Source organism: Oryzias latipes, chromosome 20 (genome assembly GCF_002234675.1).
Source record: "Oryzias latipes chromosome 20, ASM223467v1".
In the NCBI taxonomy this organism is placed as follows: domain Eukaryota; kingdom Metazoa; phylum Chordata; class Actinopteri; order Beloniformes; family Adrianichthyidae; genus Oryzias; species Oryzias latipes.
The window spans coordinates 13,117,046-13,130,229 of NC_019878.2; the positions used below are offsets into that span (position 1 = coordinate 13,117,046).

Genomic DNA, 13,184 nt, shown 5'->3' on the forward strand with positions numbered 1-13,184 from the left:
AAAACAATGGAGTTTTGATATTTCTTTAACGAATTGGAAAACCTTATTATGGGGTCTTGTCGCCGTGCGCCATTAATGCGCAGAATCGTGCGCCATTGTGGCAGATACAACTATTTCTAATGCGTTTGTTTCACCCTCAAAAACCTGCTTTCTTTCAAGAAACCCCATAAATTTATTAAATAACATTAGCATTAATGACACACAAGAGGGGGGCCTCCGTTTCCCCTCTAATACCAATGAATACTGTTTTAATACGATTGTCTTCCTTTAAAGTGACTATTTATACACCACCTACCCTCCCTCCCCCACCCACCATAGCAGGAGCAGCCGGGTATAGTCTCTCCCCCTTTTATGAGTGAGCTATTGTGCCTAAGGAAAGGATCCCACACACAATCTGAGGATTGAGCCAACAAAAACAGGCCCTGACAGACAATGCTGCGCTTCACCTGCTCCGGCACTGAGCATCGCAATTATGCCAAGGACATGTACAGTTAGGCTTCACTCACTTCACCGCAAAACAACTGGCTCCAAATTAAAGCGAGGATCTTTAAAAATAATGGTGTGGATTTCAAAAAGAAAAATGGAAGATGATGATGGAAAAAAGATGGAGGTGGAGGAGGTGGAGGATGCCACATCTCCCTCAGTTACAATATTTGGAGCTGCATGGTTACCAGACAGTGAAATAAGCCAAACGCACAAACTGCAGACTGATTCATGACGAGATTAATGTAGAGGTGCCACACCATAAATACACAATAAATCGTGTTTGCATCACACAAAACAACACAAAACCAAAAAGGAAAAAAAAATGTAGATCTTAAAATCAGCAAACTGCGCGCTGGTTTGTTCGTTGATTACACTCACAGGGAACACAACATAAGAATTATTTGACGCATGTCTTTGAATAAGGCTCCAGCACAGAATAAACAGGGGAGAGCCAAATATAGCCTGCAACAACCAAACACTGCACACCAGGCCTAGATACATCTCAGAGGGTTTTAGCTGGAGGGGTGGCGCTGCACACTTCAAACGCGAATATATCCATCGTTGTGAGCCATTTGGCCTGCATACGATTCTGTGCTCTGAACTGGGGAGTTTAAAGTAAGATTTTTTTTTATTATACTTGAGGGAAACAATGAGTTCAGCTGCTTATTGCAAGGAGCAATCGTCAGGGGAGACTTAAACTCAATTACTGTAGCAGTTCAGAATGGGATAGAGGAAAAAAAACACACCCGGGTGTATCAATAAGAGTATGCAAAATTAAAAGATGGAATAAGAATCCAGATGAAGCGTATCAAATATTTATTTTTTTCTGGGCAACAAAGGACTATAATACATTGACAGGCATAGGAACTATTGCCAGCACATGTCTATACAATACAGCTAAAACCGCCTCCAATTTTTGGACATAATCGGACAAAACGAGATATCAGGTGGTCCCAAAAAATGTTTCTAAATGTTTTCGAACATTGAGAGAGAAAAAAAAGACAATATTCCATTTATTGCTTTTATGGTGCTTCAAGGAGAGGACAAGAGGTTTTCTGATTGGCACAACACATATAAGCTTGTATAAAAAATAGACACAAAACAAAATCTTCTCAGGGTGTCACTTATGCTCTGTCTCATATCAAATAATAAAAATAACAGAATAGGATGTTATATATAGAGAGAGAAACTGGAGTTTATTTCTATTCAATTTTGTTCACTTGCTTCAGTGTTGCGTCAACATGCTACAAGAGGGCTTAATTGGAAATATCCCAGAGAAATAAAAGACCCCAAAAACTCATGTTTTCTAGAACCATAAAACCACGTGAAGAACTAACCGAATATTCAAACCCACTAAAACAGGAGGCACCAGATAAATAAAAAAAAAAGTTTCAACAGACGCACCATATTTACAATTCCCATTAAATTACACATAAATAAATATATACATACATGAACACTGATTCCCTTATATAACCGCGAATCGTGTTGAAATTCAAAAAAAGTTCAAGTTGGTCGCTTGGAGAGAGTCTACAACTGAAGTCATGGCATGGATATCCGGAATTTTTCGTTGTCTTTCTTTCTTTTTTTAAGTTTATTACTCACAATACTGATAAGAATTCATCCACTTTTAGCTTCTTTTTTGCCACAATCGTAAAATTGAGAAATAGAAGGGTCGCTGGATTTCAGTCCATTCGTTGCAGCTCATAAAAAATAAGGGGGAGTTCATAAAAAGTCCTCTGGGTGAGGCAGTACACCTTTACCTAGAGCTGCTCCTCTGCAGCCGTATTTTTTCTTCTTTTTTTTTCTTTTGTATTTTTTAAAACAATGTCTTGTATGATTCAGGTGTTGGAAGAAGAGGATTCTTGCGTCCTTTCCTCTTGTCTCCGAAGTGGGATGTACAAACAAATCACGTAAACCCGGCGTAAGATCAGGAAGTGGCACGTTTGACTTTATCAATAATATTTATAGGGTATTTATAATATTTATACTGGAAGATTGGGGGTTTTGGGGAGGGCGAGGCGGCTGCAGAAAAGGGGGTTTGAGCCTCGTTGAAGGTGAAATGCAAACATCACTTTCTGTGCTTCTCGTCTTTGTCTCCACCTTTAGTGCCGTTATCTGAGTGACTATTGGGGTTGTTGTTGAGGTACATTTTGTCCATGGCTTTGATCGCCTCGGTTAGATAGTTCTGAAGGGCCGTGACGGCCGCGCACAGTGCAGGGGTCCCAAAACCGTGCGAGATTAGACTGAAGTGGGTCAAGCAGCTTTGGATTCCCGGTTCAAGAATGGGCTGTGGCCGTGAGTTTCCCAGCGGCGAGCGATCCTGGGACAGCAGGTCTGTGAACTCTTTGCACACTTGTCTAAAAGCAAAAAGAGCGCAGCATTAGTGAGCGTGCCAAAAAGCCGCCACGCATGCGTTGTGACAACCCAATCAAATAGATAAATACATCACGCTTCGTAGCGCTGCGCAAAGGGAGAAAAAAAACTGCTTCCCTAATCAATTTATTCCAGTATATTTTTCATTTTTCAACACATACACACACGAAAAAATATTTTATATGCTAAAACGAGAATTTATTCGCCTCAAATTTGATCAATAAAACGAAAGAAATAAAATAAGATAATTAAAGTGTAATCCTTTTTTTTTTTTTTAAGGAAGACCTTTAAAAGTTGCTCCAATGCCTCTTTAATCACTTTCCATTCCAATTATTTAGTCTGCCTTAAAAATACTTAAGAGCCTGTCATAAGCAGTTACGGCTTACAGCTGTTTGATTTTAGCAGCACATCATCAATATTAAACGCCGGCCTCCGCCTGTCCTCGTTGCTTTCTGAGGCTTTAGTCAATGCAGAGTAAACAGATGAAAGCCAGCCACGTGTCAGCTGGAGTGTCAGGAATTACACCAGAAACATTGACGCTCACGCGCGACAAAGTGGGTGAGAAAATCAACAACTTGTAGTTTACTTGAATAAAATGTAAACGAAAGTAAATAACAGATTAGATAATGGAATATAAAAAAAAACATCAAGTTTGTAAAGTGTGCGTAAAGTTGTGTGTTTGGTTATGTGTGTGTTGGGGGGGGGGGGGGTAAGTATAAAATAGACAAACACACGTGACAATATGAGATGATAACACTTACTTTGTGGCCAATAGCATGTTTTTTCTTTGGACTTGCTCGTTTGGGTCAGAATGCTGACGGTTTACATATTCGGCTACTGCCTTGGCTGGAAACTCGGTCTCGCATACATAACCGAAATCCCTGGCAAGGTGCACCGCTTCTCCTGAAAGAGAGGTGGTGGTGGGGTGGGGTGGGACAAGGGAGAGACGTGAGCGTGAATGTGTTTTCTTATTTAACAGTACCGAGAAGTTCAAACTCTCTGCTTGGAGGAAGATTAATCTGATCCGAACGGCGCGTCCGCTCTGCGTTCTGAGAGGAGTATTGTGGCACCTGCGCACTGCGAATGATGACAACACAGCTACAAGTCATAATGGAGCAGGCACGGCAGCTGTCAGTGCGCGTCTGGCTCCTTTTCCTCACACCGTGAGAACGTCCCAACATGGAGGAGATAGGAGGCACAGACGGAGCGTCATGCCCGACAGCATGTCATTGATTAGCAGAGCTGGGCTTTAGTGAAAGTCCAACACCTCTCAAAGTTAAACGAACTTCTCGGTCAAAATCTCAAAATCTTAGTTCATTTTTCCCCTTTTTTCCCTCCAAGTCGTCTTTGGTTTTAATTTCCTGAGGATCTTTTTTTTTTTTAACTGCAGGGCTTCCTGTCCGCAAGCTCCGGAAGAACGCATGCGCCAATTAACATCAAAGCATGAGTCCAGTAAACGATTTTCCATAAAAAGGAGCAGATTATAAACAACGACAGAGCCCCCTTCACTAAATAACCAGGCCGGCCTCCTTTCACCCCTCCTCTCTCTGCGCTCCCCACGTGTCAGAGCCTCTGATTACCCACAATCAAACATTTCTCCGGGCTCATTACAATACAGGACCAAATTTCTGCGAAACGCGATGAATATTTCATTTAGGCCCGGCCTGCAATAATGATTAACGGCGACCAATGAACCATCGCGGGCTTTCACCTTTGGAAACCAGCAGCACACCAAATACCACTGCACTGAATAATGAGGCTCAACTCAGCGAGTGAAATGGATTTATCCAGTCGCGTAAAATGCATCTTTTCTGCGCACAATAATTGCCTAATTTATTCTTGAATAGGCCCAAAACATATAGCTCCCAATAGGTCAGCCTGATGCCATTTGCATGTAATGCAAATCTTCAGCGAAACTCAAATCATGGGAAGCTATTAACAAAAGGAATTAAAAAATAAATAAATAAATAAAGAACTGCTTCAACCAGAGCTGCGTATTAATGTTTGAAACAATGCAGTGTTAATAAATCAATCGACTTTTCATCCACGAGGTGAAACGGCTCAGCAGTGCCCAATAAACAAGCAGCACTCAATAATTAACTGGACTTCAACACAAATTAATCCAGGGTATAAACTAGGCCAGCCTGTGGACGCAGCCTGCTCCTGAAGCAAAGGCCAAGGTTGCAAAGCCTCAAGAATTACCAACACCGCTCCTTCTATCTCTATGTGTATACATGTGTGTGGGGGTCTCTCTCTGCACATGCAAACACTTACACACACTTACACACACGCACACACACACACACACACACACATCCTTCATGCTTTATTACTTGCGAGGCAAAGTCGGTCTGCATTACACGGATGAGCGCATATGCTGATTTCTAACACAGAGGAAAAGAGATGGTGAAAGAAAAAAAATACACACACACACACACACACACACATAATATATATAATATATATATGACACGTGATTTTGACTGCTTACCCTCGACTAGTGACGTCAGTAAGGTGACGTTGGCCGCCTTGCGTCTGCCTGCAGGTAAATTCAAGCCGATTTTATCCAGCTTCTCTCTTAAGGATCTTCCTCCGTTCTTGGATTTGGCCCTTTGATGGAAAGGCAAGGAAGAATGTCACTGCTGGGGTGCTTATGTGGAGGAATTTAAAGATGGTGGTCGTTGATGGAGATGGTGTGGGGGGCTAATTTTGTGAAAGGGGAATATACTTCTGTTTAGCATTTTAAAAAGTGCTTATCTAAAAATCAGACAGTGTGGTTTTCCATGAGATTGTCACCAACTGTATTTTTATTTTTTTATTTGTTAGTTTGACAATCTGAAACACATACATTTCATCTGAAAAATTATATCTCTTATTTTTTTCTTAGTATAATAGAAATAATGTGCATTTAATAACAATCTCACTGAAGTAAACTATACGCTTGGTCACGTTTTGGACAAGAGCTTAAAGAGGCAAGGCCTTTTCAGGAAAAGCAGAATCAACTGAATAAATAAAGAGCTGCTTAATAAGCAGTGGTATTAACGAACGTATGTCTGCAGCACTTTTGCAGAGAGTTCACTAGAGACCAATGTTTTCATGTGTAATGCCTTCATTGGGCCTACAGAGCTGGGCTTGAAACAGACTAGGCTTCCATTAATTTGAGACACTGGGAGTGGGAGCTCCAATGCGCGAGGGAAGTTAATATGGAATTTAACAGACCCCTCCTGCTTTAAATGCAGGAGCTAGGTGTCATGGTTGGTCGATTTTAATTATTCCTAGTACAGAGGAAGGAGAGAGAGAGAGAGAGTGCATGGGCCTGAGATGGGCGCTCACAAATGACTGGAGTGGCGGGGGAGACGCGCACAGGTGTGGATGAAAGGGGGAGAGTGGGGAGAGGAAGAAAGATCCAAACTCACCTCCTCAGCACCCCGCCCAGCAGTGAGGCGTTGAGGCATTCCGGCGGCGAAAGGCGTCTCTGCACCTCAGCCACCGTGACCTTGTATTTTGATGTGGAGCTGAGGAGAGACAGGCGACCCGGAACCGAACAGAACACCTCGTTTGGGTTAACCACTCCTCCGAAAAGACCATCCTTATTTACGGGGATGGCGGAGACGCTGTTGTTCTTGGATAAAGACACTGGACCTAAAGCAGAGAAAAGAAGGGAGGAGTAGCAGGAGAAAAAAAGAGAGGAGGAGGTTGATTGAGGCAGAAAGAGAGGAAGAAAGAACCGTGCTCAGTAAATTTCATGCAATGCAGAGCTTTAACTAAATGAAATAGGGGGCGGGTCGTTCATTCCATTTTAAGGTATTTTTTTTACTTTAAGCAACAAAATCCTAAAGCAACCACAATATATATGTGTAATTGTGTTTATAGTATTGATAATGTATTATTACTTTTAGTGTGCATTTTTTGTTGCAAATATGTCCAAAAAAGCGCATTGCGCAGAGGAAGAACTGCGCATTTTTCACGCAAAAAACTCTGCAACCTAGGAGATTCATTCGAGATTATTTTGACATATCTACGGCTTCCTGCAAAATCCCGCCGCCGCCTGCGTGTGGATTTCACACCGGCAGAGCGATCGTGAGGGGGAGGAGGGAGGCTCAGCACAGCCGGGCCTTGCGCCGTTTCGGTGTGCAGTAACCGGAGACAAAGGGGGACTGCGCGCCTTTGGATAGATCACTTGTGACATTAATGGCTCAAGGGAGCCTAATAGAGACAATAGGAGCTAAACGAACTCTTGAGATTACTAATATAGGAAGCCAATTATCATGTTGATGTGCAGATAGACGAACTCGGGTTAAAAAAAGATGAAAAATGGATTACAAACAGAAAGAAAAAAAAATCGTCTCACATCTCAGCTGCAGAGGTCTAATTCAACCTGACACAACGCTTTTGAACAACAGGCCTCCTTATGTTGCATCACCAACAGCATAAATCTCAGGGTTAGGGACAAAAAATACATTTTAAAAAGAAATAACCAAACAAGCTTGATCAAAGCAAACTAAATATAAATAAAATTGCATTTCGGGATATGAGCCTGTCACTTTTCCATATCCAGTTTCTGATTCCCTCCCTAAATGACAGTTTATCATCTTGCACACTCGGTCTGCGCTCCATCCAGCAATCCCAGCTTCCATTTTAGATTTGGCCATGCTGCGTGATTGCAGCTATTGCCTCCTAAGTGCCATCATCGTCTATGGGCCTGTACCTTTGACCATCCAAAGCACGAGCCGACAAAGCTCCCCAGCTCCACTCATCTCCCCGCTGCGCCGAAACGCTGACAATAAATTCCATCAGCGAGGGGGAGAAAAGGTGCAGCCAGTTTGATGCACTTGGAAACCATGTAATGAAAAATAGGCTACTGCGTATTAGGATCAGTCAGGCATTACCGCATCGGGTTCTTTCAAGCAGAATAGGGAACGGAGTGTGTGTTGTTGGTGTATCTAAGACGTGTGCAGCTTGGAAAAAAAAACATGCATGATATCTCAGAGGAAATATCTTACCTTTTTTAATTACAGTCTGGTCTGGAATGTGAATTCCTTGATCCTCAGGCTGTGACACAAAAACATCAAATCAATTTTTGGTGCGCAAAGCCACGAAAAGTCAGCCATACTTGTGCGTAAAGGCATCTCAGGACGAACAAAGCCAAACACAATTAGCAGCCAATGTTTCCCGTTTTCTCTGGGCCAATTTCTCTTATTATTGTCCACCGGTGCTTTTCAGCGGGTGGACGTGCAGACTTAAATAACGAAGCAGTGTCGTCCCATAATCCTGACCCAATTTCGCCTTTAGATTGGCTCTTCTCATAAGGAAACCTCTAATCTAGATTGGATAGTAATTACGCCAGCGCAGCCTATTAAAGGCCTATGAACTAATTAGAGAATTATTGGTGTTTGTTTCTGATTAAACACTGGGAGGGGAAAAAAAGAAAGAGGCTTATTGACAATATCAGAGCAGCACAACTCAATACAGTAAACTCGATTTTCTTGTTAGAAAGCATGTAATGTATTACAACGCTGTTGTTCGCGTGGAAGCTGCACTTTGTGAAACGCTGAGCTCTAATACAAAATGACATACTTAGAAAATCCAACGAAAATCGACTTTAACATGACCAATTCCATTTGTTTAGCTATAAAATAATATCAAAATCATCCAAACTGACAAGCATTCCGTTTTAAAATTAAATAAAATTAAAAAAAATATTTTTAGTTTAATAGAAATGGCATTTTTTTGAAAAAAATAGTTAATTAAAATAATTTATTCGTGCTCTGTTAGAAAAAATTTCCATTAAAAAAACTTAAATATGATAATACATATTTTAATTCAGATGCAGGCGTGTTGCAGGATAAATTAATACCACAATGAAAGATATGGTGTTGTGTAATAGACTTTTTAAAAAAATCAACAAAAATAAATGAATAAAAAAGAAGAAGGAGCGCAGCCTCACCTGAACGTCATCTAAAGGGTGAGGTATTCCATGGATTTGGATAGAGTCCGACAGTCCTGTATCGATGCCGTGGCCGGACGGTAGAAGCACTTCCCTGCGGTACTCCCGGCACAACTGGTGTGGCAGGCTGCGGTGCTGGTGCAGCAGGCCGCTCTCCTGGCCCTGCCTCTGCCCCGGCCAGCCCGGGTGCTGCGACTGCGGCTGGGCGTGCAGGGAGTTCAGGGAGTAAGGGTCGTTGACGTGCGAGTACGGGTCCTGAGACTGCGGGTAGATGGGCTGGTAGGGCGGTGGGAAGTACGGGGGCTGGAAGTCTGAGTTCGGCGTGTGGGAGAGTGGAGGGGCGCTCGTGTACGGACTCTGGCCCACGCCGCCCAGCTGAGGTAGCCTGGCTGTCCCATTGCTGGTGCCGTCGTGACGGTCCTGGCAGGTGGGGACAGAACAAAAGGATGTTTTTAGTCGAGATGAATTTTAAATGAATTTGGTTTGATGCTGTTTGGATGCTCTGCGGGCTTTTTTATCAGAGATTATGACCTGGAAGTATGAGCATTAGTAGATTTTTTTACAGACAAATATCAAAATTTAATTTGCAAAGAAAACACATTTCCTAAGAATTAGTGGCCCTAAAAGACTCAAATACAACAATATATTTTTTAGAAATCAATTTACATCTGAGAACAAATCAATGGGTGTAGATAAATCCAAATTTCTATACATTTTTTTAGATTATTCTGAATTTTTTTACTTTAAAGATAAAATTTATAAAATAAAATGTTTTTGAAAACGCAAAAAATACAGTGAAGCTCCAGAAACTTACCATCGCGGAAAAACTGTGCACTAACATCTGTAAGGGTTTTTTTGGTGCGCCTCAACAGAAAGAGAAAAACCCAGCAGCAATCAGGTCAAAAACACGGACTTCGCGGGGCAAAATCAGCCAGCAAAAGAAAGGAGAAAAAAGCCCCCCGAGAAGACTCTTCTCTCCTGCACGATCGCGATGGCCCCGGAGATCAGATATGTGCCTCAACAGCAGGACGATAATCCATCAGAAGTAAAAGGTAAGATCCGAGGCGCCCCTCATTTGCGTCTACAAAATCAGGAGGGGTGTAAAAATAAAAAAATAATAAAAAAAATAATAAAAAGACGCGGCGCTGCTGGTGGATTTGGGCTAAAAAAGTTTCTCTTGGCAGCCCCTCTCTTCTCTGCGTTCCCCCGGCTTCTATCACAGTGCTACCGTCCCCTCGCTTGAGCTCATATTAGCCAAAAGAGCCGCTTCTCCCTCTTGGACTCCTAATGGAACGCATTCGTGACCATTAATATTACAGGAATCCTAAATAATAAGGAAAGAATGGTCGGAAATCTGGCGTGAAGCAGAGGACGCAACTCAAGGCAGGAGTCTACGCTTAAATGACGTCCATTGAAAGGAGGAATCAGTATATCTAATCAGGGATGGGGAGGGAGAGAGAAAGAGGGAGAGGGGAGTGGAGACAAAAAAGAGGGACATTCACTCGCCTGGCGAATCAGAGAGAGGGGGAGGAGGAGGAGGGAGCGCATTTGGAAATAGTTCCAGGGCCAAAGCGCAAAAGTGAAAGAAAGACAGGAATGAAAGGAGGCAGACGGAGCGAGAGGAGGAAATAATGTGCACCTCTGAAGTTGGTGAAAATCCGGCAGGAGAAGCACCGATCGACTCATTCCGACCGTCTGCCCCTTTGTTTTCTGCCTCAGACACGGAGCCGTCCTCCATGGTTCTCTCCTGCTTTCGATTCCACTGATTTTAATCCAACCAGTTCTTCTTCGGCTCTAAGTCACGGAACAGCGCGGGCAAGCTTTAACTTTAACCCGGAAAGACGAGGGAAAACAAAATTACGCTCTAAGATCGGTCCGTTGGATCAGGCGCATTAACGAACTTTTAACGCACGGCTTCCAAAGATTCACTTCCTTCCTTATCTCCAAAATCACCTAACAATGAGCCATTACCAGACTTCAAATGCTAATCTAAACATTATTTTGATCAAAGGAGGAAATAACAAAAAATAAGTAAATAAAAATATGTTCACACAAACGTCAATTTATTTTCTGTTTGATCAGCTCTGTCCGTTCCCATGTAAGACGCGAGTGCGTACAAGAACCCCACAAAAAATAAAAAAAAACTCGTTTGACTGGCTTCTCCACCCTCAAACAAGCCACCGATATGTCTGCTAAACTTTGACTATGTCCAAAACAATGATCAGGCAATGTGCGCTGCGCACAAAGATGCACGCAGACACTTCACACGCACATTTTCACAAGTCCAACTCGCATAGTGAAGGGGACATGTGGATGTCATTTAATCATTAAATAAAACTGACTGCACCAAGCTTTTACGCGCGTAACTCCTTTAAAATGGTAAGTGCATGTTAACATTTGTATGTATGCACGTGTCATTATTTAAATATGAAGTAATTTGTACTAAAAAACGAACATTGTTTTTATTAGTAATACTTTTTATTGTGTTTTTAATATTTTATAATTTATATAAATCAATGAAAAATCTATTTTGTAATTTCTGCATTTAATAAGTTTGATTTAGAAAAGTGAAACACCTTTTTTTAAATTTTACTTTAAAAAAATGCAGACAAAATTCTAAAATAATTGGAAAAGTTGTTCTTACCTCGCAATCTTCATACTTAATGTTATCAGTTAATTTCCAGAGCATTTTCATGGGACGTTGAGGTGGCTTTTGAGTATCACCTTAGTCTTGTTTTCACTCGGTGAATTGTGCTCCCCCGCTCAGAAAAAACTACTTTTATTGAAGCTGCGAGCTGCTGTCTGTCTCGCGCTCTGAGGTCTCCCTCTAATGGTGAAAGTGAAGGGCTGGAGCAGTTCTGGAACAACGCTGGCATAAGGGCCTCATTAGCATATCAACAGCAGTTCTGATTCCCCCTCATCTGCACGCACAAACACCACTGGACAGGTAAAAGTCTCCAGCTCCTTTGTTGTTTCTGCTGCGCGGTGAGGTGTGTTCGCCCGTGGAAGGGAGGGGATGTGGAAACCTGCACCTGGGACTGTCGTTTTGTATCTTAACATATAGCAAATATTTTTTTATTTATTTAAATTATTCAAGAAAAATGTGGATAAATCCTTAAGGCCACATTTAAAGAAATACATTTCAATTGCTGGATTTGCTCTGAAGTTAATCACCCAAATTTCACGTTGATCATTTATTTGTTACTCCCCCTTAAACTGATGTGTTATTTTAATCCCATTGAGTTGAGATCTTCACAGGCTTTCCTGACAATGTTATGTAAAAGAAAAAGTCAGCTTTTCCAACTACAGGTCCATTGACTACCTGTAAGGTAGCGAGGTTTTGGGTAGGAGGGGGGTGTCAATAATTAACACAACAACAAGGCCTTGTTTCATTTGAATGAGCGGCCGGGGGGGAGCCTGGCTCTGCCCTGTCGCCGGTCGAGCCTGCACCTCAGCAGGTCGTGGGTCAGCAGACAGGTCGCCAGCTCTGCAAAGGCGTTGGCTCTTTCTTGCCTGAAACCCAGATTACCATTTTTGGTGGAGTAACTCTTTTTTTTTCTTCTTCTTCCCTTCTCAGTCAGTTGTTATTAATGAGTCTGAGGCGATGAAAGCGATTGACCGAATGAAACCAGAAACGATTCTTGGGTTGTTTCAGCTTCTCACTTGACAGAAATACAAGGACAGTTGTTTGGTAAAATCTGCAGATTCAGACCGGAGAGGTCAGATATCCGTGTGCGCACCGGACCTGGGGCAGCCAGGAATTAAAGGCGAAAAGTTACATTTGCGTCTGGATACAAACTCAAACCTGCAAATTATAATTTAAAAACTAAACAATTTCAGTTCAATTCAATTTTATTTATATAGTCCAATACTAAAACAATAGTCGTCTCAATGGGCTTCATACCGGTAATTGAATAATAAACATGAAATCATAAAGAACATGAAGTAATAGAATTCAATAATGGCTAAACTAAACAGACTGGGCTAAACTGGGAAAAGAAAAAAAATTCAAAAGATAAAAAATATTTTTCAGTCCTTCCTACCAAGCATTATTAATTAATCAGCGAAATTTGTTTTTTAAATGTTTTCTTGGATCAAATTCTTGCTGATTTTCACAGATAAAGCAACTTTAACACTCTCAAATGATAGATCATTTTCTTTTTTCTGAAGAGATCTCTCACATCCAGCTCCGTGTTCAAACAAGCAAACAAGTTGACAGTTCATATAGATTTGTTCAGTTTTTTCTTCTTGTCTTGAAAGTGAAGTCACACATACCTGCCATTCCCCTATTTCCCCCATAATTGACATTCTTTGTCTTCTTCTGCGTTTTCTGTTTTGTATTGAGCTGCTCCTCTCATTAAGCCTCCGGTCCCAA

At 41.7% G+C, this 13,184-nt stretch overlaps 1 protein-coding gene across 2 annotated transcripts; it reads right to left on the minus strand.

The window, feature by feature from the left end:
• Nucleotides 1–1,285: 1,285 nt before the first annotated feature.
• Nucleotides 1,286–11,740, minus strand: tfap2a (transcription factor AP-2 alpha). Of its 2 annotated transcripts, none has more exons than XM_004080970.4 (7): nucleotides 11,454–11,740; nucleotides 8,810–9,229; nucleotides 7,866–7,914; nucleotides 6,279–6,504; nucleotides 5,354–5,472; nucleotides 3,624–3,765; nucleotides 1,286–2,846 (listed from the first exon to the last, which is right to left on the minus strand). In XM_004080970.4, exons 1-7 carry the CDS (start codon nucleotides 11,502–11,504, stop codon nucleotides 2,558–2,560), a joined length of 1,296 nt encoding a protein of 431 aa, XP_004081018.1. In that variant the 5' UTR covers nucleotides 11,505–11,740; the 3' UTR covers nucleotides 1,286–2,557. The 2 variants fall into 2 exon arrangements, with proteins under 2 accessions (XP_004081018.1, XP_004081017.1); XM_004080969.3 differs by lacking the exon at nucleotides 11,454–11,740 and adding an exon at nucleotides 9,624–10,263.
• Between the last annotated feature and the right edge of the window lie 1,444 nt (nucleotides 11,741–13,184).

What these genes read in the sequence shown, in the direction of transcription:
- tfap2a (XM_004080970.4), bottom strand. Translation starts at nt 11,504, where the DNA reads ATGAAAATGCTCTGGAAATTAACTGATAACATTAAGTATGAAGATTGC. An exon ending in ACCCTTTAGATGACGTTCAG is followed by an intron (nt 7,915 to 8,809) that starts GTGAGGCTGCGC and finishes TTTGTGTCACAG; the next exon opens with CCTGAGGATCAAGGAATTCA. An exon ending in CTGGGCGGGGTGCTGAGGAG is followed by an intron (nt 5,473 to 6,278) that starts GTGAGTTTGGAT and finishes TTTCCATCAAAG; the next exon opens with GGCCAAATCCAAGAACGGAG.